Here is a 26903-nt window from a genome sequence, read left to right as displayed (position 1 = left end):
TTGGGTGAGGATTAACAACACCAACAAAGATAAAAAATACGAACAATAAAATGGCAATAAATACATATCTATCAACAAATGAATAAAAAACAACAAGCAAGCAGAAAAGAAACCTACTCTCTGATACAAAGAACATTTTGGCAGTTGCCAGATGAGAGAAGGATTAGGGGGATGGGTGAAAAGGTGAAGGGATTAAGAAATACAAATTGGCCCTAGCCGGTCAGTGGATAGAGCGTCGGCCTGCAGAATGAAGGGTCCCAGGTTCGATTCCGGTCAAGGGCATGTACCTTGGCTGTCGGCACATCCCCAGTAGGGGGTGTGCAGGAGGCAGCTGATAGATGTTTCTCTCTCATCGATGTTTGTAACTCTCTATCCCTCTCCCTTCCTCTCTGTAAAAAATCAATAAAATATATTAAAAAAAAAAAAAAGAAATACAAATTGGTAGTTACAGAATAGTCATGGGGATGTGAAGTGTAGTATAGAAAATATAGTCAATAACATTCTAATAACTATGTATGGTGTCAGGTGTGAGATTTATCGGGATGCTCACTTAGTAAGTTATATAATGTCTATAATTGGGGTATACACTTGAAATTAATATAATATTATATGTCAACCATAATTGAAAAACAAAAAATGATTAAATGGCAAGAAAAACAGTTATAAACAACTGGAGGCTCCTGAAACAGTGAACAAAGAGACAAAAAGTAAGACAGACAGATCTTGTACTTTCTGTAGATGTGGGTAGTTGAAACAGTACCTGCTTAGATTTTGGCTTTGGAACTAGAGGCTTTATTACTGGAGACTTTTCATCATTTGTAGCTCGATTAAGTGCAGTAGATTTCTTATATGATTTGTTCATATTGTCTAAAATATTAGAACGTCCTGAGTTCACTGAAATGGCTGGCTCTTTGGAATTGGCCGATACCTAAAGAGCAAACTTGTATAAGCATTTTATGTTTAAAGAAGTAAAAGAATCCAAATAAATTTATTCTTCCTTAAAATTTTAGTTAAGTTTATATTGTAGTTTCATTTTTGGAACTGAGTACATTTGGTACAACCCAAATTAAGATTGATCTACATATTCCCAAATACCACATCCCCAAGAAAAGCAGGGAGTATCTTTCGAAACAATAGGTACTTAGAAGATATGTAGAAAATATACCTTATAGCCCAAGTGTGAACCTGTATTGCTTTTGTCTTTGTTATCACAAAGATCTGCTGTAGTCTTTAATGCCTCCAATCTGGGGAGGGTCATCAGGTGGTCTGAAATATTTCTCTGTATGGAATTGTATTTAAATAGAAAATATTACTGGAAAGAGTTTACCTTGAAGGGGTTTACTCGTCCTGGGTTACTGGAAGTAACTGCACCTTTCATAAGAAAGAAACCTTCATTTAATAGTGATAAAACACAGAAGAATCTGACCTCTATAATAATAAATGAAATATTTTAATCTGTATTATATAAAAGTAAATGTACTTTGTAACTTTAAAACTATTAACAATTGTATATGACCTCCTTCCTATTTCCAAGACAAAATAAAAGCTTTTAGATGGGAACTATACCAACCCAATACATGTAGATCTATCCTTTTCTCCTGTTATCATGGAAGAATTGTGTATTATTTTAACTAAGGTTAGTAATTCTTCTCCTTGTGCTTTCATTCTCATGCCCTCCTGCTTTGTCAAGAAACTTGTCCTATCATGGCTACACCGTTTTAGACTTCTTTTCCCTCTTTATTGGCTGTTCAAGTTTCCCAACTTAAACAAACAAAATACAAACTCTCTCTACCCCACATCCCCTCCAGCCACCACTTTGTCTCACCTCCTCACATCAGCCAAATTTCTCAAGAGCTATCTACATGGCTATTCCCATTTCCTCACTGCTCATATGTTCCAACATCCAATATAATATGGCTTCCAGCCCTCCTAACCACCCCACAGAATCTGTTCTTGCTAAGAAATCAATAAAACTCTATGTAGCCAAGTCTGGTAGATACTTTTCAACAACAAAAAAAAAACAAACTAACAAAACATTAAAAACGAGGCCCTAAAGGGTAAGTATATTTGAGTACATGTATCACTTTAGACTACTTACAAAATTTTTGTGATATTACAAAATTACAAATATTTCCTACCTGACTTAACAGCTGGCACATCAGAGGAATTTGCACTTTTGGAAAACGTGTTCTGTCCTATGGAATAATTAGATAATACAATATAAATGGGAATATAAAGTCACCCTCTACAATCAACATGATGTCTTGAAAAAGTATGGGTACAGCAGTCTCCCCTTATCCGTGAGGGTTACGTTCCAAGACCCTTAGTAGATGCCTGAAATCAATAATAGCACATACAGGGTGGGCAAAAGTAGGTCTATAGTTGTTTGTATGGAAAATAATATAATTATTAACAAATAATAAAAGAATAAACTCTGTTTTGCATACTCACAACTATAAACCTACTTTTGCCTTATCCTGTACATACCTATGATAAAGTTTAATTTATAAATTAGGCACAGTAAGAGATTAGCAACAATAACTAATAATAAAATAAAATAATTATAATAATATGCTGTAATATGTTATGTGAATGTGGTCACTCATCTTGGGATCCTTGCTGAAGTCTTCCAGAGGCTCAATGCTTTCTAGTACAACACGCTGCCATTAGCCAAAACATTTTCTGTTCACGTCTTCCACTACATCTTAACTAAGCACTTACCACACACCATGGCCATAACTTTTGCACTTTTGAGGTGTGACAGCAAAACTAGCACAAATTTATTTTTCTTTCTTTCCATAGATCTTACCAAGCTCAGCATCATACAATTTTTTTTTTCCTTATGAAGTTGAGAACTTTTATCTTTTCACTTAAAGGAAGAACTCTATAGCTTCTCTTTAGCATATCTTAATTGCCAGCATCACTCATGTGCTTTGGGGCCATTATTAAGTCAAAAGAGGGTTACATGAACACAAGCACTTCAATACCACAGTTGATTTAATAAATGAGTGACTAATGAGTGGGTAGTGTATACAATGTAAATACAATGGACAAAGGGATAACTCACATCCCAGGTGGGATAGATCACACAGTGCAAGATTTCATCATGCTACTCAGAATGACACAATTTAAAGCTTATGAACTGTATATTTCTGGAATATTCCATTTAATATTTGAGACCACAGCTGACTGTGGGTAACTGAAACCACAAAAAGAAAAACCATGGATAGGGGGGAACTACTGTATTCAATTTTCCTAACTAAGTAAAGTAGGGAAAACTCCACACATATTTCTCATCTTTAAATTGCTTTGCAAATATATCTTACCATGCTTAGGTTCTTCTGATGTTTCTTCTGTATCATCAGCTTCCCCAGTGTCTTCTGCTTCTTCAACTTGATTTCTGAGCCTTGGCTGGCTCCACTCTGTAGGAGTATTACTGTAACTAAAAGACAATATTATTCAATAAAGAGCTATATGCAAAGACCAAGTTAATATTCAGACTGGTAAAAAAAAAAAAAAAATTCAAACAACTGAATATTTCTTACCCAGCACTCAGCTTTTTTCTGAAATCTCCTTCCTCTTCTTCCTCTTCCACCTGGGTTGCTGTCAATTCTGCTGCCTTCTCTACGGCTAATTCACTAAGTCTTTGGGCCAGTATTAATCTCCGAGAACGAGAAGCATATTTAATGGCTAAGTTGACAGCATTTTGAGTCATCAGTTCAGCAAGTTCCACACAACGGAATTCTCGCTCCAGTTTACAGGAAAGCTAGCCCCAAAGGAAAACAAAACAAAACAATAAAAAAATCAAATCATGTTGTTAAACTTTTTACTAGTAAAAATAAAGGAATGAAACTACTAGTAAAACTGAGAAAAGAGCTTTCTAGATACCGTATCTCACTGATTCTAAAATGCACATTTTTATACATTTTAATATCTCTGAAATTGGGAAGTGTGTTACAATTCATGGTAGGTCAGAGTTTAATTGGCAGCCATTTTTTTCTGTCTCAGTGGTTTAAATGAATAAAACAATAGTGCATTTTATAATCAATAGTAGCTTAGACTGGCATATCATTTTAAGCTATTCATTGCAAGGAAAGAGATTCATTTAAAATTCAAATGTGGTTCTGAATTTGTTTTCCCACCCTTGCCAAATAGGGTAGCAAATTCAAAGAAGGAATAAATTGTAAATGATTTGTTACTATTTTGCCTAGAATTGGCACACAAAAACTACTAAATGAATTTGGTGGGGGCAAGCAGATTTACCCAATAAAGTGTGATTGTCTATGATCTCAAACTACCAGAAACAATTATACAACCTCCAAATTAGCAAACAACTTCCTTTACACCTTGCTCTATTTTTTATATCCTATCTAATAAAGAGGGAATATGCTAATTGACTGTCACACCCTCAAAGATAGTGGCGCCCACAGCCACAAGATGGCGGTGCCCAGTCCCCTCAGCCCCGTTGGGCGGCAGGTCCAGCCACTCCGCATGCCTGCCTCCAGAGTCCACCAGTCCCCTCAGCCCCCCAGCTGCCCAGGGCCGGTCCAAGGTGCAGACAAGCCTTGGATGTCGACTGCCCAGCCAATGCCTGAGGCGCAGGCAAGCCACAGATGTCAGCTGCCCAGCCGTCCAGGGCCACCTGAGGCTCAGGTAACCAGGGCGGGCCGAGGCTTGCGCTGCCAGCAGTGGCAGCAGCAGAGGTGAGATGGGGGCATCACCTTTCCCTGATTGCCGGTCACCTCCTGCCCCTGAGGGCTCCTGGTCTGTGAGAGGGGGCAGGTTGGGCTGAGGGGACCCCCCCCCCACCTCCAGTGCATGAATTTTCATGCACCGGGCCTCTAGTTTAACAATATAAAACAAAGGTACTCCAGTTTCCTCCCACATTCATTTAACATCTCTTAAAAAACAATGACTAGTTTTCTTTTGGCATTAATTTTGACAACTCAAAGTAAGACAACTCAAGTACAATGTGAGAAAAATTAATATTTCGAAAACTACTAAGGGTCTCATAATTCATAAGGTAGAAGGACTATTTTGTTACTTAGATGTCACATGTCTGACTCATTAAACAGAAAATTTAGATATTAACTTGCAAGTCCTTCTCAAGTTTTCTAGTATCACTTATCTATAAGCAGTACTTCTCAATCAGGGTGGTACACTGTCTCAGGGGGGCATTTAGAAATAAAAGGGAATACAGCTAGACCTCATTTAACATGGCTGATGGGTTCCTAGAAACTGCGACTTTAAACTAAATAACAAACTGCCCAGCCAGTGTGGTTCAGTGGTTGAGCATCAACCTATGAACCAGGAGGTCACAGTTTGATTTGAGATTGGGGCACATGCCCATGTTTCAGGCTCAATCCCCAGTAGGGGGCATGCAGGAGGCAGCCTATCAATGATTCTCATCATTGATGTTTCTCTCTCTTCCTCTTCTTCTCTCTCTGAAATCAATTAAAATATATACATTTTTAAAAGAACGTGTAACAACCCAATTTTACTATAAGCTAATTGATATAAACAGGAGTTGAGTTCTTACTGCATATTTCTGGTCACAAAAGTTTTACCAAACTTCCCAAAACAGTTCTAATATTAAACATTGAAATAAATTTGTGTTATACATGTATTTAAGAAAGATGAATAAAAATGAGTAAGATAATTATTTGCCAACCCACCATTCCAGTTCAGGGTCACAGGTGGCCAGAGCCTATCCCAGTAGCTCAGGGCCAAGGAGGGAATCCACTCTTGAAAAATGCCCTTCCATCACAGGATGCACTCACCCACACACCCATACTCACTATGGGACAATGTGGACATGTTATTCACCTCACGTGCACATCTTTGGGATGTGGGAGGAAACTGGAGTACCTGGAGAATACCTCCCACAGACATGAGGAAAATATGCAAACTCCACATAGTCAGCGGCCCCTGCCAGGAGTTGATTTTTTTTCTCATCAGTTATAACTTATTGACATTGAATGAAATGATGTTATTTAAGGACCTGTTGTAGTAAGATTCTCAGAGTAACTATGTTGAAGAGGCATTTGCCAGGGACCAGAATGTTAAAGACCAATCCCCAAAGCTACTAGTATCCTCCTGAGAAACACTGTTCCAGAGGAAACGCTCCTATAAAACTAAATGGTAAACAAATCAAACGTTTCCTTAAAAGTGTTAGAGACAGTAAAAATGTTACTAGTGCCTAAATCACAAATGACACTTTTGTTCCTTCACAAAAGGAACAAAACTTACTCTACAATAAACGAATTAAATTTCTTTAGTACTAAATTCAAGGCTGTGTTGCATAGCGGCGACAATAGTGAATACCATGTTTTGGAGACTGTAGTTACAATTAGCTTTGAAGTCTTAGCTATCACTTTTCCCTCATAATTCTTTTCCCTCAACTTTAAAATGGAAAGTCTGGACCATTTACTCTCTCAAGAAATACTGAAGTCTACTGTGTATTAGATTCCATTGAGTACCTGGCATGGCCCCTGCCCTCAAGGGGCTTATAGCCTAGTACAAGTTGAGCAGAGAAGAAATTATATTATACTCCTCTCCATAAACTTAAATATCCCAGGCACCAAATATGGTCACTGGCTATAGATATACACAGTAAGAAAATGACAAATATATATATATATATATATATATATATATATATATATATATATATATATAGAAGCCTTATGAAAGTTCTAAAGACTGCCCACCCTTGGAGGTTTAAAAGTCTAGCAACATTGCTGCACAGGATAAGAGCAAGAGCTAGAGGTCCTGATTCTCAAATATTATTAAGCATCAAAATCACTGCAGAACCCATTAAAACAGTGTGGTGGGTAAAAGCAAAAAGGGAGGTTGCACCAGAACAGTTTATTACTGCCTATAATCTTAGATACAGGGTAATGTTTTAAATATTTTAAATGCAATGTCAACTGGAAAACTGAACTTTTTTAAGGGAGAAAAATACCAACTAAAAATTCTAGGCTGTGGAACTCAGTGCTAATTCATATACCTTTAAGAGATTCAAACTTAGAAAAATATTTAACTTCCATTTTATCAGTATATTTATTTGACTTACTGCAAGCATTTTCAGTAAAAGTTCCTGTTGTTCTTTTATTGCTTGACTTTTAGTGTTCTCTTCATATTCATAACCATTTTTAGCTAAATAATCAAGGTGGTTGTGAAACATAACCGAACGCCAAAACTGTTCCTATAAAAGTGAAAAAAAATTGCTTAGAGTCAACTACCACTTAATACCAGATAAGTTTAAATATTTATCTTAACATCAGCTTCTGAATAAAATATTTTCTGAAAGACTCATCTCTATAGCATCAAATTCTAATTAATGTGATATTATGGCTTGACTTTATATCCTATCCTTAAAAGGGGGGCAGAGAAAATAGAATGTTTTAAACCGTTTCCTAGCTACTATAGTTAATGCTCAGAGGTAAACTAGTTTTTTAGAAGCCAATTTGCTTCTTGTTTAGAATAACTAATTGCAAGATTTCTAATGACTTTTGATGATGCAGGGCTAGGACTAGGGTGAATCAAGCCAGGTGCCTATGGCACAAAAATGTATGGCGGCACACCCCCTCAGGACTTGCCCGACCCTGACAGTGAGTGCCTTACACTAGGGCGGCACTGAGGACACTACCCACTTACCTCACAAAGTCCTTGGCAGCAGTGATGGCAATCAGGTGCCCTGGTGATCATAAGCAGTCCCCTCCCTCTCCGCTACCTCTATCTATTTAATTATAAAGTAATGGATACTCAACACTGGTCATCAAGATCATTTTTAAATGGCTGTGTCATAGGCAGTGCCATCTCCAATTTAGAGTGTCAAGGCAAGATTTCCACATACCTCCATCTGTCCCTTCTCTGTTGCAACCTGACAGTAAGGAAGCTGAAAGGATAATACAGCTACAGCAGGGCGTGGAAGGGTGGGAGGAAACCGAGAGCCTTTACAAGGAATGCACCTGTCAGTAAAGAAAAGGTCTCACCATAAAAACTTGTAATATTAACTTAAATATCTCTTTAAGATAATGGCATTCAATAACAAAATGAACCATCTTGCTTGAATAAACATTAGATGGAACAGTAAAAATCCTTACAGGTTCAAAACTTAAAATCTTAAGATAAAAATGTGAATTTTTCATCCAAATTACTAAATAACTTGATTCCTGGGAGTAACATGCAAAAAATAACAAACACACTCCATTTGGTAATAAAAATATCCATAATGGAATATTTGGAGATTCTGAAAAGGTAAGACAGTAATATTAGTCAACAATTCCTCTATGGCTCTCTACTAGGTTTGATTTGCTTTTTCTAAGACCACGTTCTCTCAAACTTCCCACAATGCTAATCACTGCCTTAAAAAATACCCTGGATATTGCTTCATAATGTGCCAACACAACAGAAGCCATCAGACAGGAATTCCTGTCACCCTTCAACTGCCAAATGTATCTGCAATTGTCTATCTTCTTCCCTCTCATAACTTAAAATGTCTTATTTTCCTATTTTCAACAGGTCACTTTTTTTTTTAAAGACTGCATTTCTTCATTCATCTACCTTTCTTACATTGTCGACCTCACTCTCTTTACTGAATTTATTGCCAAAAGATTACAAAAGTATTCTAGAATCACCCCAATTAAGTAATCCCTTCCTTGACTTAACTCCTTTTCCTTCCTTCCTTCCTCCTTTTTTCTTTATTAAAATCCTTACCAAAAGGACATGTTTTTCATTGATTTCAGAGAGAGGAAATGGGGAGAGAGAAAGAGGAAGAGAAGTGGAGAAAGGGAGAGATAGGAACATAGACTGGTTGCCATTTGTATGCATCCGGATCGGGGATCGAACCCACAACCCAACCCAACTGGGAAGCAAATCCGCCACCTTCTGGTGTATGGGGACAACACTCTAACCAACTGAGCCCAATAATATTCCACTGTCTGGATATACCACATTCAACTTTTACATTCCTCAGTTGATAGACATTTGCATTGTTTCCCCCTTTTTAGCTATTATGAGTGAATCTATGATGAATATTCAATTACAAATTTTTGTATGGATGTGTTTTCAATTCTCTTGGGTATATACCTAGGAGAGAAACAACTGGGTCATATGGTAACTCTGCATTTAACCTTTTGTGGAACTGCCCAAATCTACCATCTTACATCCCCACCCAGTGATGGTTGAGGATTCCAATTTCTCTGCATCCTCACCAACACTTGTTATTCTGTGTTTTTGGATGATAGCATCCTAGTGTGTTAGGTGGTATCTCTTTGGTGTTGATTTACATTTCCCTAATGACTAATGATGCTAAATATCTTTTCATATGCATATATATATATATATACACACATACATATACATACATACATACACTAGAGGCCCAGTGCACGAAATTCATGCACAGGAGTGGGGGGGTCCCCTCAGCCCAGACTGCACCCTCTCCGAACCGGGACCCCTCGGGGGATGTTTGACTGCTGGTTTAGGTCCGATACCAAGGATCGGGCCTAACCAGCAGTTGGACATCCCTCTCATAATCTGGGACCACTGGCTCCTAACTGCTCACCTGCCTGCCTGCCTGATCGCCTGCCCCTAACTGCCCCCCCTGCCGGCCTGGTCGCCCCCAACTGTCCCCCCCTGCTGGCCTCGTTGCCCTTAACTGCACCGCCCCCCCCCCACTGGTCTGGTTGCCCCTTACTGCCCCCCCTACCAACCTGGTCACCCTTACTGCCCCCCCCTACTGGCCTGATTGCCCCCAACTGCCCTCCCACCAGCCTGGTCGCCCCCAACTGTCCCCCCACCAGCCTGGCCACCCCTTACTGCCCCCCCCATCGCCAGCCTGGTTGCCCCCAACCGCCCCCCTGCTGGCCTGGTTGCTCCCAACTGCCCCTCCCTGCTGGCCTGGTCACCCCCAACTGCCCCCCCGCCAGCCTGGTCACCCCACGCAGCCTGCTGTTCAGTCGTTTGGTCGTCCCTCACTAACCCCCCTGCTGGCCTTGTCGTCCCATGCAGCCTGCCGTTCAGTCGTCCTTCCGGTCATTTCGGTCGTGACAGCCCCTGGCTCTTTATATATTAGGGTATTTTTTGAGAAACATCTGTTCAAAATCCTTTGCCTATTTTTTAACTGAGTCTTTTATTGAGCTGTAAAAGTTCTTTATATATTCTTGATACATGTCACTATCACAATATAATTTGCTTCACCCTTTTTAAAAAATTACATAGTACTCTAGTATATAAATGTACAGAATTTATTTCTCTATTCTAAAGGAAATTTAGGTTTCCAATCTTTTGCTAATAGTAAGTATCCTTCCCTGTAGGATATCTTCTACATGTTTCATTTCCCACATTTGCTTGAAACAGTATTTCTTAAACTTTAATGTGCACACAAATCACCTAAAAATCTTGTTAAAATGCAGGTTCTCATTCAGTAGGTCTGATGGGAGATTCAGCAATTCTAACACTGCTGATGCTGTCCATGGATCATACGTTAAATATCAAGCACTAGTATATCTGTAGGACAAATCCTACAAGCAGAATTATGGGGTCAAAGGACATGCATTTCTAATTCTGGTAGTTCTTAACAATTTGCCTTCCATGGGGATTTTAACCAATATGTATTCTGTCAGCAACATATAAATGTGATTATTTCACCATAGCCTCACCAACACTAAAAGTGTTATCAAATTTTTAAAAAAATATATATTTTATTGATTTTTTACGGAGAGGAAGGAAGAGGGATAGAGAATTAGAAACATCGATGAGAGAGAAACATTGACCAGCTGCCTCCTGTACACTCCCTACTGGGGATATGCCCGCAACCAAGGTACATGCCTTTGACCGGAATCGAACCCGGGACCTCTCAGTCCGCAGGCCAACGCTCTATCCACTGAGCCAAACCAGTCAGGGCAGTGTTATCAAATTTTTATATTTTTCCAATTTGGTAAGTAGAAAGAGAATTCTCTTTTTGGTTTTGATTGGTATTTATCTTTTTATATATATTTGAGAGCCATTTTTATTTATTTCTCATTCTCACTACTGACTTGTTTTCTTTTTTATTTCCCCCCCCCCCCCCCAAAGAGTTTATTTGGACAGATCAAGGGACAGAGAGGCCCTGCATCTAAAAGAAGGTGTTGGGCCTCTTGGTGGTGAAGTGTGGCTTGTGCTGGCGATGAAGGACCCGGTGCAGCAACGGGAACTTGATCTTGGAGTGTGACTGCTGGATGGCGGCACTTGCTGGCTGCAATCTCCTCCACCTTCATGATCTGGATTAAGTGGGCACGGGCACGGTGCTGGTCCCCCATACCTTGGTAGTACTGGGTGACGGTGCCTGTGGTGGTCAGGTCCAGGTACTCTCGGTACATGTTGTGGGTGCCACTGCAGGAGTTGTAGCGCACCCAGATGCCGAAGTTCTTCACCCGAAGGGGGGATTTTTTGAACACCTGCCCACAGTAAACGATTTCCCCTGAAGACTTCCTCATCTTCTTCAGTTGAGACACAAAGTACCAGAAGCGGGACTTGGCAACAACGTGGCTAGGCGCAAAGATGCACATGCAGTAGAGGGGTGGTGTGTGGCACTTGGGGGTGGGCAGGCAGCGCCCCAACACTTTGTAATATTGAAGCGTGCTAGAGGCCTTCATGGGGTTCACTCTGCTTCGCCACCATCCACAAAAGGAAGTGTCTCCACACTATTGCCTTTTTCTTGAAATAGTCTCCACTTAAGAGTGTCTATTACATGACCCTCTTCAGATCATTTTTCTCTTACTTGCTTAGCTAATCCTTTTTTTTTTTTTCCATGCAAAAGTGCCTACTCTAATACTAACCTCTAAATGTTGGAATTTCTTAGGGTTGGGTTCTGAGACCTTTTTCCCCCCTTTCTTTAAGTCATCTAATTTATTACTATGACTTTAAATACCTTCTATATTCTGATGACTCCCAAATTTATATCTCCAGCCACAATTTCTCCTCTGAATTTGAATTATATATCCAACACCTTCTTGATGGCACCTTTGGATACTTTGCATTTCCAACTTAACACACCCACGAGAGAATTCACTTTCATATCCCTTATCCATCTAGTTGCTTTTAACTAGAAATACAGATGTCATTGATTCTTCTCTCTCACTTCCAATCCCCAATCTAATAGCAAATTTTACTATTTCTTTCTTGCCTCTGCTTCGCATCATTTCCACTGCCCCCACACTAGTTCCAGCCATTGTTTCAGATCAGCTAGATGATGACACCTTCCTCAGTGTTTCTCAAAGAAGGCACTGAAAGCATTTGGGATAATCTGTAGTTGAGAAGGACCATCCTACACACTAGGAGATGTTTAACAACCCTGGCCCCAGCTCTCTAAGTGTCAGAGTAACCCCTATCATTGTAACAGCTAAAAACAATACCCCACATTTCCAAACATCCCCAGAAGGGATAAGTCCCCTTATTGAAAACTGGTCTTCCTATTTCTAGTCTCACTTCTGCTAATACATTTACCATGATATATTCCTTTTTATAGCATAAATCAGATTACACCATTCCCCAGGATAAAATCCTTGAATGGCTTCCTGATATACTTCAAATAAAATCCAAACTTCTCTATCATGGACTATAATGCAACATGTATCTAACTTTCTGATATCATCTTGGATTTATGCCCCCACCACCCCTTGATTCTTATATGCTAGCCACTTTAGATCCTTTCAATTCCTCAAATACATAAAGTTCTTTCTGACCTCAGGGCCTTTGCATACGCTGTTTGCTCTAAATGGATTGCTTTTCACCCCGTTCTTCCATAACAGACTCCTTTGCCTCCAGGTCTCATATTAAATGCTACCTCCACTGGGAAGGTGGGGGGAGGGAGGGTGAGAGTAGCCAGGGAGAGGTCAATGGGGGAAAAAGGAGACATATGTAATACTTTAATCAATAAAGAATTTAAAAAAATAAAAATAAATAAAACCTAAAAAAAACAAGTCTTTTGTGATCACTCCACTTAAAACATGCCCTTCTATTATTCTCTATCATGGGTCAGGCTCAGATTAATTAATGTCATTTATCCCAAGTAGTAATTAATATTTAGTTGTTTCTGTTATCTGTCTCCCCAAACTATAAGCTCTATGAAAGCAGAAACCTCTTTGTTCACCAAGTACTTACATATCATTGACAATCTTACGCCAAGAAAATATCACGTGTCAAAAAAGAGGGAAATCTTCAACACAATATTGAATGGGCACTATATGGACTGAAAATTTTACACCTGCAGTAAACTATTAAATCTCTCATCAATTGCAATAATTAAGCTAAAAAAAATCTCAAAAAGCAACTACATTATATGCATCCAATTCTAAATCATATTTAAAAATTAGAGGCGATAAAAGATAAAGTGAGATGTCTAACCAGAACTCCCCTCTCTATGCTATAGCCACATTAATAAATTTAATTTCTATTTTTTTTTTTCAATAAGTCCCAAGTCAAGCAAATAGTTGAAAACTTCACAGGGAATATAAACAAATCCATAATTTAGTGAATATAGAAAGCAAATAAATGAACTAAAGGGAAAGACAAATAAAAATACACTTTAAAAAGCATTTTCTAATAGCCCACCTCAGTTGCTGGGGATTTTCATGGATACCAACCACCCAGTAGTGATCAGATTTTCCTTTGCAGTGTTCTCTTGTATTACATACAGGAGTCCACGTATTCCCAAGCCCTCTGTTAAGCATTCGAACAATGCCTTCTGAATCCACAAAACAGGGGGTACCTATACATCAACAGAAAAACAAATCATTGCTACATATTTCTTAAGTAAATGCTATTTTAAATACACATACCAATGATTCAACTTTTAATTCAAAAGTAAACAGAAAAAAAGGCAAATAATCCAAGTTTATTTTCTCACAAAATTTCATTAACCACATAGAGTGAAACCTAATAGAAGAAAGGGGGAAAAAAGCCTAAGATATGACTGAAATTTACCCAGATAAAGAGAAAAAACTAACAGTTTCATTGAAAACTATGCCATCTGCTGGAACATAGCAATATTTTCAAAAGCCAATTTCAGTAAAAAAAAAAAATTAAACTTTTATCTGAAGCTTCCCTGGTTAAGAGCGACTTGGAAAAATACCAAAACTTGAGACAAGGTAAGGATACAGAGAACCTGTCTTTAGTACTCTTCTTTATTTCTTGGGCTTATTACCATTCTGTCCCTCAACTCCAAGGTAAGTATCCTTGTTTCTCACCTAGTCTGCTCCCATATCAGGAAGTACATAGCAAGTTCCCTAATTACCCCTTTTCTTTTCTGACTTCACAGCCCTCCCACTACGCAAACAGCAGTTTCCTCAGAGTCTAGATCTGATTGGTAACTGGAAAAAAAGATACATGAATGGAAGTTATTCATGGTCACATTATTAAAGCATAAATGACTAATAATATCCTAACAGAAAATGTATCCAGAAATGGTTGATAAAGATAAAACTGGAATTTCTAATGATGTAACTGAAGGGCAAGAATCTCCACTAATAGAAATATTTAAGCCAGGAAATAGGGTTAACAGGCTCCTTAAAATAAGGTAATCATCAGTATCCTTCAAATCATCTGTCATAGCCACTACTAAATGAGTTTAAAACAGCACTGTCCAACAGAAATATGTGAGTCACAAGTATAACTTTTAATTTCCTAGTGTCACATGAAACAAGGGGGGAAAGTGAAGTTAATTCTAATTTATGTTTTATTAAATCCAAGATACCAAAAATACAATCATTTTAATATATAATCAATATAAAATAATTGTTAATGAGACAATTTATGTTCTCTTTTTAACTAAGTCTTCAAAATTCGGAGAGTATTTTATACTTACAGCACATCTTAATTCAGATTAGCCACATTTCAAGTGTTCGGTAGCCACATGTGGCTAGGAGTTACTATAGTAGACAGTACAGCAATAGAATATTCCTGATTTTTGTGTGGAACCTGCTGGAATAGCCACAACTTTACCATTGATTTTTCTCTCCTCCTTGTTCTGTTAATAAACTTACAGAAAAATATATTTCCTCTTTATAAGTTTTCTAATCAGAATACTCACGAAAAAGAGATCTTGTAACTAAACAATGGCTACCTTGCCTAACAATCTGTTTCCAGTTTTGCCAACATAATGAAATAAAGAAATTTAAACAATTTATCTATAAAGAAATTAATTAGGAAAAAAACCATGAAACAACTTTCTTCTTGAAAAATCTCTTTAATATAAATGAATGAATTTGTCTTGCCTTCAGCTGAAAATCCAACCCATACAAGGTAGGATTTCCTTGTGAGAGGAAGAGGATCACCATGCAAAATTTGTTGTTTCTTTTTCCCCATCTGTAACAAATGAACTCCAAGGCACTGATCTCCATCAAATCCTGTTCCTTATAAAAAAATATAAATATAAATCAGGTATCAAAGGTTACTTAGCTATAATACACTCTAAATTACATTCTAACCCAACTAAATGAGGCACCATTCAGGTATTAGAGGCAGAATACTACGTTATATGGACTATCTACATTAAGTGGTTGGTTATAAGTAGTAAATCATTCACTCAAGAAATATTTACAGAGAGCTTATTATGTGCCAGGCACTGGGGCTGCAATGATACACAAGACAAAGTCACTGTTCTCATGAAATTCATGTTCAGGTAGGAGAATACAAGCAAATGAACTTTAAAAAGCAAACAAAAGAACAGAAAATGCTAAGTGCTATCAAAGATTTAAAGTAATACAGTGATACAGAGTGCCAGACTGAGTGGTTATTTTAGATTGGCTAGTCAGAGGTGGCCTCTGAGAAAGTAAAATTTAAGCTGAGATATGAATTGTAAGTTGGAGCCAGCCATCCAAATGTTAGGAAGAGGAGCACCATAGCTGACACAGAGGATACCTAATGAAAAGGTCCTAAGGTGGGAATAAGCCTGGTGAGTTTGAAGACCACAAAGAAACCAGTATGGCCAGAAGAGTAGCAACAGAAAAAGTGGCAAGAGGTGAGGTTGCAGAGGCAGGCAAAGATCAGATCATGTAGTATCCTGTCAACTGTGATAAGAAGTTTGATTTTTATTCTAAAAGCACAGGCAAGTCATCAGAGGAATTTAAGTGAAGAGATTTGTAGGGATTTTTTGTTTTCTTTTTCTTTTTTCAAACATATTTTACTGATTTTTTACAGAGAAGAAGGGAGAGGGATAGAGAGTTAGAAACAACGATGAGAGAGAAACATCGATCAGCTGCCTACTGCACACCCCCCACTGGGGATGTGCCCGCAACCAAGGTCCATGCCCTTGACTGGAATCAAACCTGGGACCCTTCAGTCCGCAGGCCGACACTCTATCCCAGCCTTGGGCAAACTACGGCCCTCGGGCCGGATCCGGCTGTTCTATCCGGTTCTCTTGCTCTCCCCTCCACTCCTTTACTTTGAATTTATATTAGTTCACACAAACACTCCATCCATGCTTTTGTTCCGGCCCTCCGGTCCAGTTTAAGAACCCATTGTGGCCCTCGAGTCAAAAAGTTTGCCCACCCCTGCTCTATCCACTGAGCCAAACCAGTTAGGGCGGATTTTTGTTTTCTTTTTTTAATCCTCATCAGAGGTATCTTTCCATTGATTTTTAGAGAGATTGGAACAGAGAGGGAAAGACAGAGAGAAATAACGATGTGAGAGAAACACATCGATTGGTTGATTCCTGCACACACCCCAACCAGGGCCCAGGCTAGGGAGGAGCCTGCAACCGAGGTAACATGCCCTTGACTGGAATCGAATCTGGGACCCTTCAGTCCATAGACCAATGCTCTATCCATTGAGCAAAACCAGCTAAGGCAAGAGGTTCGTGTTTTTTACAGCTTACCCAGGCTGCTATGTGGAGAATGAATTATGGAATGCAAGATTTGAAGCTGAAAGCCTGGTTAGAAGGCTACTGCAATAGCCTGAGGGATGACATCTGGGTTGGACTGGGATTTTAGTGAAGGAGATAGAGAGACAGATTTGGAATGTGTTATTCCAAAGAGCTGACATGATGATATGATCTTACTGACAGTTGATCCGGGGGATGAGAGAAAGACAAGAATCAAGGATAGTGCTTACATTCCTGGCTTGAGCAGCTGAATTGATAGTATGCTGTTTACCAAGATGGGTTAACTAAGTAAGAAGCAAGTTTGGAGGGGAAAAAAATATATCAGAGGTTTTATCATGACCAGGTTAAGTTTGAGATGTGTATCAAACCTACATAGATTTCAAGTGGGCAAGTGTGAAAACAAAAGAGATGAAGGCTGGTGATACTAATTTAGACGTTATAGACACATGGATGTATTTAAAAACATGGGTCATAATGAGATTCCCCAGGATAGTTTCTCAAACTGCATTTTTTTTTTTTTTACCTATGAGTGATACAATTAATTTTAGAGTTGCAACCACCATTTAAAAAAAATCAAAAGTCCGTGAGACTTTTATTTCTGTTATATTTGCTATGTTCAGAATAGCAATATACGTAGAATGTAGTACTTATCATGGCTAAGCAGTCAAAAGACTGAAAGTTTCTGACATAAAGAGTACTAGGGCCCTAGCCAGTTTGGCTCAGTGGATAGAGCATCAGCCTGCAGACTGAAGGGTCCCAGGTTTGATTCTGGCCAAGGGCACATGCCCAGGTTGTGGGCTCGATCCCCAGTAGGGGGCGTGCAGGAGGCAGCCTATCAATGATTCTCTCTCATCACTGATATTTCTACCTCTCTCTCCCTCTTCTTTCCTCTCTGACATCAATACAGAAACATACTTAAAAAAAAAAAAAAGAGAGAGAGAGAGAGAGTACTAGAGAAGAGGGGCTGTGACTAAGTCCTAGCGCATTCCAGGGGTCAGTATAGGAAGAAGAGCCAGTAAAAGAGCTGAAAGAGCTATCAGTGAGGAAAAAGAAATCAAGAGAGTAAGTCAAGACAAGAAAGTATTTCTGATAGAATTATTCTTAAAAAATAAGCATAAAGAAATCATTGGTAATCTTGATAATCCAGGCTGAGCATAGTGGTGGGGACTAAAGAGAGAATATGCAGTGAGGAAAAGAAAGCAGTAACTTAAAAAAAAAATTACATTCAAAGCTGTTTTGGTCAATCAGACTAGAGTTAGTTTAGTTTCTGAGGCATTTAAACTCTGAAAATTCTTTTAAGATATAGTTCTTCTATAACTAAAATAAATGCAAAGGAGGTATATAATCCAAAACAACAAAAAAAAGAAGAAAAAAGCTCAAGTGATTTCCATTTACTTTAGGTTATGGTAAAATTATAAAAGACTGAAAAAAAAATCTACCTCTATGATAAACAATGAAAAGCTGTTCTCCATGTCCTGCCATTGACACCACAGGCCCAGGAAGACTGAAGATCTCTTTCTGAACACCTCCAATAGAAAACAATCGAAGGAGCAAGGTACTAGTGGCAGCAGCAGCCCATCCCTGGCCAAGGCATACGGCTTCAATATCCTCATTCTGGGGCATGTCTACTATCCACTCTTTGCTTGAATCCCAAGAACTAAAGTGTAGGCAGTGAAGTTTGCTGAAAATGAAAACAAGATAGAAATAATCAAACTTTCATATTAGATATTTTATATATATAACTAATCATGACACCCAGTAACAAAACCAAATATGTAGTTTATTTTTCTGTTATATACACATAGTACAGGAAATGTCTTTAAGAAAGTAATTATGAGATATAATTAAAATAAACTATACTAAAACCATTAACAGTCAAGTTACTGAAGAATATTTAAACATACAGGAAAATGCTCACAACATAATGTTAAATGAAAAACAAAAAAAAGAAGGCTAAAATCTGCAGAGTATGATCCTAGGTTGTAAATACATACAAAAATCACAACCAAATTTTAAAAAAGGAAGAGAGCTTACATTTGTAAAAAAACAAAAACAAAAAACAGCTCCGTATGTCTTGCATTACAAATCAGGTCATGTCACTTTGACAGGTAGTTAGAGAATGTAACATGGGGATAATCAGGCAAAAACAGACATGTTCTGGGGTATTATGGGTGAGCTGGTAATTATACTAAACTCTTCATTCTGAAATTTCACGCTATAAAAGGTATAATTTTGTTTTATTAACTTTTTGTATTGAATTTCAACAACTGTATCTAACAGTTCAACGGTGACAAATGCTTCCTAATAATCTCAAAGTTACCTTGCTAGTTCATCAGTGCTTTCACATGCCAACAAAATAGCTTCATGGGAAAGATCTGCTATTGTATAATTCAAAGTGTTCGATAAGTGTGTTGCATGGTGTATGGAAGTATCATGGAACTCCACATCTATGGCATTGTCTTGCTCGTCATTATAGCAGCGAATGATTCCAATAGAGTTCCACATCTACAACATGTAAGGTTAAATACAAGTCTGAGAAAAACCGACACTCTGAGAATCAGTAGGCTAAAGTGGTACAAATTAACAAATACTATAATTCAGTTCACATCAGGGTTTAAGTTATAGGAACAACCACAGCTCATCTACCTCTAAATAGTTTCAGGTAACAATAGTAAACATCAGAGCTACAATAACTAATTATTCCTCTCTTCATGAGAAGAAAGTACATATAACACAAATTTACTAGGAAATAGAGTATTTCTCATTTAATATTTTTAATCACATTACTGTCATTTAAAAAACACTTTTTATAAATGACAGCAATTTTTTTTGTTCCAAATAACTGGTTTATATTATAGTAATAAATATGTATATTTTAAAGCAACAAAAATCAATTTTATTTTGGAAACTTATCTTCCACTGATGTACACTATAGACTTAAGAGGCTCTAGTGTTTTCTTTCCTCTACCACAAATATAACTTTATATAAATAACAGTTGACAACCAAAAATTAAGATTTACTACGTGATGATTATTGACGCAAAGTGTTATTAAAATGTCACCTTTAATATTTACATATAAATTTCTGCCAGGCCTATACCTTTCAAAAAAGACAACAAGCAAAGTTCTCAGTGGAAAACCTCAGATAATGAACAAAGTGAAATATTAAATATTTTTAGCTCTCAAACTTAAGACAAAAAACTAATATTCATTCATCCATTTAGGAAATATATATTTAATGCCTACTGTGCCATACACCGTTCTAAGTGCTATCAGTAAACAAAAAGGAAAAATATTTATCCTGGGGGAGCTTACATTCCAGTGGTGTGGGGGAAGCGGGGGAAGGGGACAGATAGTACTTTTTCATAGATGTATCACATAATATACTATAAAAGCTGCCTTCTAAAAAATATTTTCTAACTAGCATTTTGGAGTCAGTATAATCTCCTATATAAAAACAAACATAATATGTGAAACAAGATTTAGAAGTATAGCCAAGAGGTATCGCAAGATTTACAGTCACATTTACTTAGGTTCATTATATATCATTTTGCAGAGCAAAATTTTAACACAATTTTCAAAAATAAAGTTGAAATAAGACTAAGGCTGTGAGTTAACTGTAAAATAAATCAACCATAAAATTAAAATCAACCAAAGTGCTCCAGGCTAGTTTTTTAAAAATACTTTTTAAAAATCAAGTGTTTTAAAAATACTTTTTATCACACTAATTAGCTATAGTGAGATTAAATGCTTAAAAGTGAGGAAAACCATTTAAAAGTTAAGTGTAGACCCAAGGCTTACCATGAATCTGTGAGTGAGATGCGAGGGTGTAGAACCTGACTGAAATGGCTTTTGCCGGGGAGTTGGCATTGGCCCATCATATAATGGCCTTTGGGATGTTACAAGTGGTAGGTTGTAAATGCTGTCTGCTTGATCATCTTCCTCCTTCTCTTTCAGAAGACTAGAACCAGTTTTTAGCATTGTAATATCTAAAATACAAAGGATTATAATTAGAGAACCATAAATACCAATGACCTGGAAAAAGAAAAGCATAATGAAATCTAATAACCTTTTCAGTCAAACTTAGTAACACTAACAGGCTATTTACCTATTTCACTTTGTTAACATTTGCAGTGATGGTGCAAAAGCAATGGAGGGTAAAACTACTGGTGCTTTAGCATTAATCAAGGCAGGGGCACCAATCTATTAGTGGTCAATGCATTGTTAACCACCACTCAATTACAGCAAAAATATAATTTTATTAAATCTTGATCACTGCACAAATTTTTAAAAAATGTTCTCTGTGTTAAAACAGGAAGTGTACATAGATATGATGGTTATCTCAACAATAAAGCATTTGAGCAATTGAGTTGTAAGCTGAATCAATTTTTTTCATGAAACACCATTTTTACTTAAAAGAATACCAGAAAAACTATAGTTATGCAGATCTGGGTCTTTGGCAAACATTTTATTGAAAATGAATAACTGATAGAATTTGTTGCCAATGATAAAATTTGAGCTTACAAACGAAAATCAAAATATTGGAAAACTTGTATCGGTGGCACCATGAGCTTGATTGCTTCCCAATATTTAAAAACTTCTGATGAGATTGGTGATGATACTAACAAATATATTTTGGATAATGAATTCATATTAGGAAGGTCCAAAAACTTCAGTGAACCAGTATTTACCAAATTACCAATGCATGTGTTACAAAAGCAAACATGGTAAAAGATCAATTCAAAGTTCAAGTTAGATCAATGGATTTTTAAAAAATATTTTTATTTTTTTTATTGATTTCAGAGAGGAAGGGAGAGGGAGAGAGATAGAAACATCAATAATGAAAGAGAATAATTGATTGGCTGCCTCCTGCATGTTCCCTACTGGGGATCGAGTCTGCAACTCAGGCATGTGCTCCTGACCAGAATCAAAACGGAGCCTCTTCAGTCCGCAGGCTGACTCTCTATCCACTGAGCCAAACCAGCTAGGGCAGACCAATGGATTTTAATGTAATAGGGTTGAAAAGTTTTTAAGCCCTGGCTGAGTAGCTCAGTTGGTTAGAGCATGGCCCCGCTATGCCAAGGTTGTGGGTTTGATTTCCAGTGAGGGCATATAAAAAAGCAACCAATGAATACATAAATAAGTGGAACAACAAATAGATATTTCTCTCTCTTCCTCTCTCTCAAAAATCAATAAATTTAAAATAAAAGCTTTCAGATTTCACATTGCAAATAATATTTAAGAAGCTTTCATGTGTTGAGTTTTTTGGTACAGTAGCAAAGAAGAATATCCACACTTATTTAAATAGGCTATTAAAATACTTCTTCCTTTTCAAACTACATTTTTGTGTGGGACTGATTTTTCTTCATAAGCTTCCAGCAAAAACAGTATATAGCAGTACAATGAGCTCGAGACCAAATCATTCTCAAATGATTCTATTCTATAAACTCAATATGATTTAAATGCAGCACAATTTACCACTGTACATTGGCATTTTACTTGTTAGCATTCAAAGGTATTACTATAGTATGTAAGTTGTTACAACAGGCACTTTATTTGAAAGTTTTTAATTACAATCTCAATTTCTTTAACAGATATAGTACTGTTCAGGTTATCTATTTCTTCTTGAGTTAACTTGGAAGTTTTTATCTTTCAAAGAATTTGTCCACTTCATCTAACTTGTTGAATTTATGGGCACAAAGTTGCTAGTAATATTCTATTATCCTTATTATATTAATAACAGTACTGACTTACATAATGTGAACTACATATGTAATTTTAAATTTTCTAGTATCCATATTTTAAATATTAAAAACATGGATAATTTTAATAATATATTGCATTTAAAATATAATTTTAGCATGTACTTAATGTAAAAAATGATTAAGATATTTTATGTTCTTTTTTCATACTATTCTTGAAAATATGGTTGCATTATACACTTAACATCATTTTTTAATTTAAACTAGCCATATTTCAAGTGCTCAATAACCACATGTGGCTAGTGGTTACCGTTTCAGATAGTGTAGATCTATAGGATCTATGCTGATGAACCCTTTTTCAGCACTTATATCAGTAATTTGTGTTTTCTCTTTCTTTTCTTGATCAGTCAGGATAGAGATTTATCAATTTTATTGATCTTTTCAAAGAAATAGTTGACTTTTTAAATAGTTTTATTATTGACAATTTCATTGAATTCTGCTTTTTATTATTTCCTTTCTTTTGCTTGCTTGTGGTTAATTTCCTCTTCACTTTTTAATTTGCTAAAGCAAAAACTTAGCTCATTGACTTTAAATAAAAGTTTTAATAAAAATTGAGATTAATCAGCAGGATAGATCATCACATCCACAAGTCAATTCATACCAACTGAGTTTTCATCATCTTCTAGGAAGTGACTTCGTTGTTTAGGACGACCTGAAGCCAGCATGATGTCATCATCCTCATCCTCATTTATAATCCCTTTTGAAAAAGAGGGGGTCTCAACTGTATTGTCATTTAGAAAATCACCAGCATTACTTGTATCATCTCCATCAAAAAGATCATTGTAATCCTTTTCCACTCTGCTAGATACCTTGAACAAATGAATACAAATTAGAAAATATTAGTGAACTATTTTGATAAGCTCAATTACTCAAAAGGCAATCTTTTAACATGCACCTATAAACTCTATTAAGCAATGCCCTGATAAGATTAATTAGTAAGTGTATTTATGAGGATTACATTTATGTAAGACTTAGTCCTTATCTTAAATGCCTTATAGTCTATGAATGGGCCAGGAGTATGGAATAGAGTGTGCATATACCCAAATACCAGGCAAGTTTTATTCCCCAAAAGTCATTCCCCAGAGAAGTCCCCTACAAGCCCCTAATTATGACATTTTCTCATTTCCTTTTATTTTGAACAAAATACTACTTAGGTAAGATATATTTGCTCTAAATTATCTCAGTTAAGGCTAGTTTTGTTGTTTGTTTTTTTTATGCTTATAGACGTAAACAGAATAGAACCAATAGAAAAACAAAGAAATTCAACGGAGTTCATCACTGATTCCTAGGAATATGAACATACCATGTATTAAATGTAAACAGTTTTTGAGATCACTTTAACTGCCTTCTATTATGGAAGGGAAGGATTTGGTGCCTTTTTCCAACCACCTCTATCCCCATGTATACATGCACACTATTCTCCTACCCTAATCTTCCCAATATAGACATATTCTCATTTTGGTTGGATCAATAGTATTTACATTATTATGACCATGTAAATGCTATTCATAACAATACTTATAAAGTATCATGCTAGAGACTTTTCTAATTTTTTTTTGTTTTGCCATCTTTTTAAATTAATCTGATAAATAAATTTTGTCTACAGTAGCAATTGAAGTAAAAACCCCAACAATTTTTTTTTAAAGGCAACTATCCTACTTCTAATCAATCAAATCTTCCCTTTCTCAGTTCCTGCAAGAGTCCTGAGAGAAAGTAAGCGTCATTGGTTCATAGGTGTCCCTACTACTTCGGGCAGTCGGGTGAGGAGAGCAAAACCTCTCACCTCAGAAAACTCAATCCAATCCAGTATACCCTCCACAGTCCAAATATCTCATTGTTTATTTCAAGAGTCTTAAGTGCATGTAGTTTCTCTGGGGACTTGGGGTATAGAGGAAAGCCAGAAGGTCCTGCACAAGATCTCTTCTTTATAACAAGTCCTATTTTCTTTTGAGGAGGAAAGGAAAGAAGGAAGAAAATGATAAGGGAAAGGGAAAAGAGCCCTTTAATGTGATGGCAGTGCCAAGGACGTTTGTTGGGAAGTTCTCTGTCCCACCATTTAGTTGCGTCAGAGGCATCTCCTGAGGGAGATGAGCTGGAGCTGCTGCCCTCATATTCATCTTCATCGCCCTGCTGGAGTCTGAGAAGCTACTGCCTTCTGTCTTCTCCCCATCTCCCTTATTTTCTCCTGATCCCTGTGAGGCATGAGAATGGCCCCCACTAGTCTGATGATTTTGTCTCTGGAGCCAGCAGCCCCTACTCCTTTCTAAGCCTTTCTTACAGAGTCCTTGCTGATGGAGACTGCACATCTGTCCTGATGATCTTGGCGTCCGGACCTCCATTCAAGTTCATGTTCTTATGCTTAGTATAGGTTCTCTATATAAGGAGCGTATTCTTCAGGAGATAAACTCTTGAGCCAGTAATCCAGGTCCACCTTGTACTGTTTCTGCAGCTCCTCAGCTGCTTCTTATAATGCTCCTTCCAGCTCTGCAGGATGTGCTGCCAGTGTCTGCCAATTTCCACCATGTGCTCGGGCAGGTCTTGCAGTTCTCTACTCGACCACAAATCCTTCATTGGGGGCTTCTTGGGCTCTCCATGGAACTTTATCTTCTCAGAAAAAATAGTTTTCAGGGGGAAACTTCACTTTCACATTTTCCTAAAACTTATTTTGGGCTTTGGTTGGGCTCTTTTTAAGGACAACAGATTTCTTGGAATTCCAGACTAGATCAGGGTGGTCCTTCCTAAACTGAGCCAGTTTTCCCTCAAACTCCTCTCTCTCCTCCTGGAAAAATGAATATATTTCAGCTTCATTTGTTCTGAGAGCTCCTTGTATTTCTCAAACAGGACCTAGGTCAGTTCCTGGTTCCTGAGTTTGTGGTGCATTTAGAAGTACTGGAGCTGTTTCTCCTTGAATTAGTGGAGGCAAGCAGTCAAGGGCTTCTTGGGTAAGTTGGAATGTTTCTTGTGATTTTTTGCTTTTGTAGGAATTTTTAACACATTCTTCAGCTTCCAGGACTAATTCTTTCAAAGTATGAATCTTTCTCAAATTATAAGCCATTTCTAACCATTTGAGTTTGCACATTTCTCCAGAAAAACTGCTTTTTCCCAGTCCATCTGTGACTGGATTGTTTTGAATGTGTGGTAGTCATTGGGTTGAAGGTTATCCTCCATGCATTTATAGATTATTACAGGTGTCCCTCTTTTTTTCCCCGCATTGCCCTCTCTACCCAGTTCCCGCCCCACCTCAGGCCTTTGCCACCCTATTGTCTGTGTCCATAGGTAATGCATATATGCATAAGATCTTTGTTTAATCTCTTCCTACCCCTCCACCCCCTTTCCCTCTGAAATCAGTCTGTTCCATTCCATTCCTCTAATTCAATTTTATTCACCAGTTTATTCTCTTCATTAGATTTCTTATTTATTTTGATTTTCAGATTCAATTGTTGATAGGTATGTATTTGTTGCCATTTTGTTGTTCATATTTTTTTATCTTTTTCTTCTTCCTCGTCTTAAAGAATACCCTTCAAACATTCCATGCATTTCTATCTATCTATATATAAAAGCCTAAGCAACTGGCCGACTAGCCAACAGCCAACCGTCCAGTAGCTATGACACGCACTGACCACCAGGGGGCAGACACTCAATGCAGAAGTGGAAACCACAGGCATGGAAACATGGAACAGACTGATGAATCTCAGAGGGAAGGGGGGAGGGAGGAGAGCGGGAAGAGATTAACCAAAGACATTATATGCATACTAGAGGCCCTGTGCACGGAATCATGCACCAGTGGGGTCCCTCGGCCTGGCCTGCGCCCTCTCGCAATCCAGGACCCTTTGGGTCAGAGAGCCGGTTTCGGCCTGATCCCCACAGGCCAGGCCAAGGGACCCCACCGGTGCACGAATCTGTGCACCAGGCCTCTAGTAGCTTTATAATGCTTTACATAGTTGTCTTGGCTATTAGGCAATTCCATCTTTAAGTCTTTGGGCCACTTACATGGTTCTAACAGTCAAAACACCTCAACAGAATCTCAAACTTGTTCAAAATTACCTGGTGAATTATTTCTGGATGTCTTGCAGGATGTATGATTCTAATTTTCTGGTTTTTGAAGAAGGATATTATTATAAATGTATTGAAAAAAGATGTCAGATTACTCAGATCTTTTACTGAGACAATGTTTCCTTCACACCATAGAAGAAGTTTCCCTGGACCACTAACTCTCTAGAAATTGTGTTCATCTTCCAACCACAAAGCTACTAAAGTCACATGAATTTTTCTTG

General features: G+C 37.5%; 1 protein-coding gene and 2 pseudogenes across 3 annotated transcripts in view; all 3 read right to left on the bottom strand.

Moving 5' to 3' along the window:
• WDHD1 (WD repeat and HMG-box DNA binding protein 1) overlaps positions 1–26903 on the bottom strand; it is a 64487-nt gene that overhangs the window by 10371 nt on the left and 27213 nt on the right. Inside the window, exons 11-23 of the mRNA XM_080643230.1 lie at positions 23231–23438; positions 20669–20856; positions 19188–19372; positions 18307–18548; positions 15261–15398; positions 13600–13756; positions 7859–7973; positions 7076–7207; positions 3546–3766; positions 3327–3442; positions 2139–2195; positions 1328–1371; positions 761–928 (exon numbers count right to left, since the gene is read on the bottom strand). Of these exons, the coding sequence (XP_080499356.1) occupies positions 761–928; positions 1328–1371; positions 2139–2195; positions 3327–3442; positions 3546–3766; positions 7076–7207; positions 7859–7973; positions 13600–13756; positions 15261–15398; positions 18307–18548; positions 19188–19372; positions 20669–20856; positions 23231–23438 (1971 nt within the window). The remainder of the gene's footprint in view (positions 1–760; positions 929–1327; positions 1372–2138; positions 2196–3326; positions 3443–3545; positions 3767–7075; positions 7208–7858; positions 7974–13599; positions 13757–15260; positions 15399–18306; positions 18549–19187; positions 19373–20668; positions 20857–23230; positions 23439–26903) is intronic.
• LOC308234875 (large ribosomal subunit protein eL20-like) lies at positions 11123–11642 on the bottom strand (annotated as a pseudogene). The gene has a single exon. The product of its transcript is annotated as a large ribosomal subunit protein eL20-like (transcript).
• Positions 24904–25797, bottom strand: LOC308253784 (upstream-binding factor 1-like protein 1; annotated as a pseudogene). Its single transcript has one exon. The product of its transcript is annotated as an upstream-binding factor 1-like protein 1 (transcript).

This window comes from Plecotus auritus (assembly GCF_963455305.1).
Source record: "Plecotus auritus genome assembly, chromosome: 1".
NCBI lineage: Eukaryota > Metazoa > Chordata > Mammalia > Chiroptera > Vespertilionidae > Plecotus > Plecotus auritus.
Note: the sequence above shows the minus strand (reverse complement) of the source record. Positions and strands in the feature narration are given on the sequence as shown.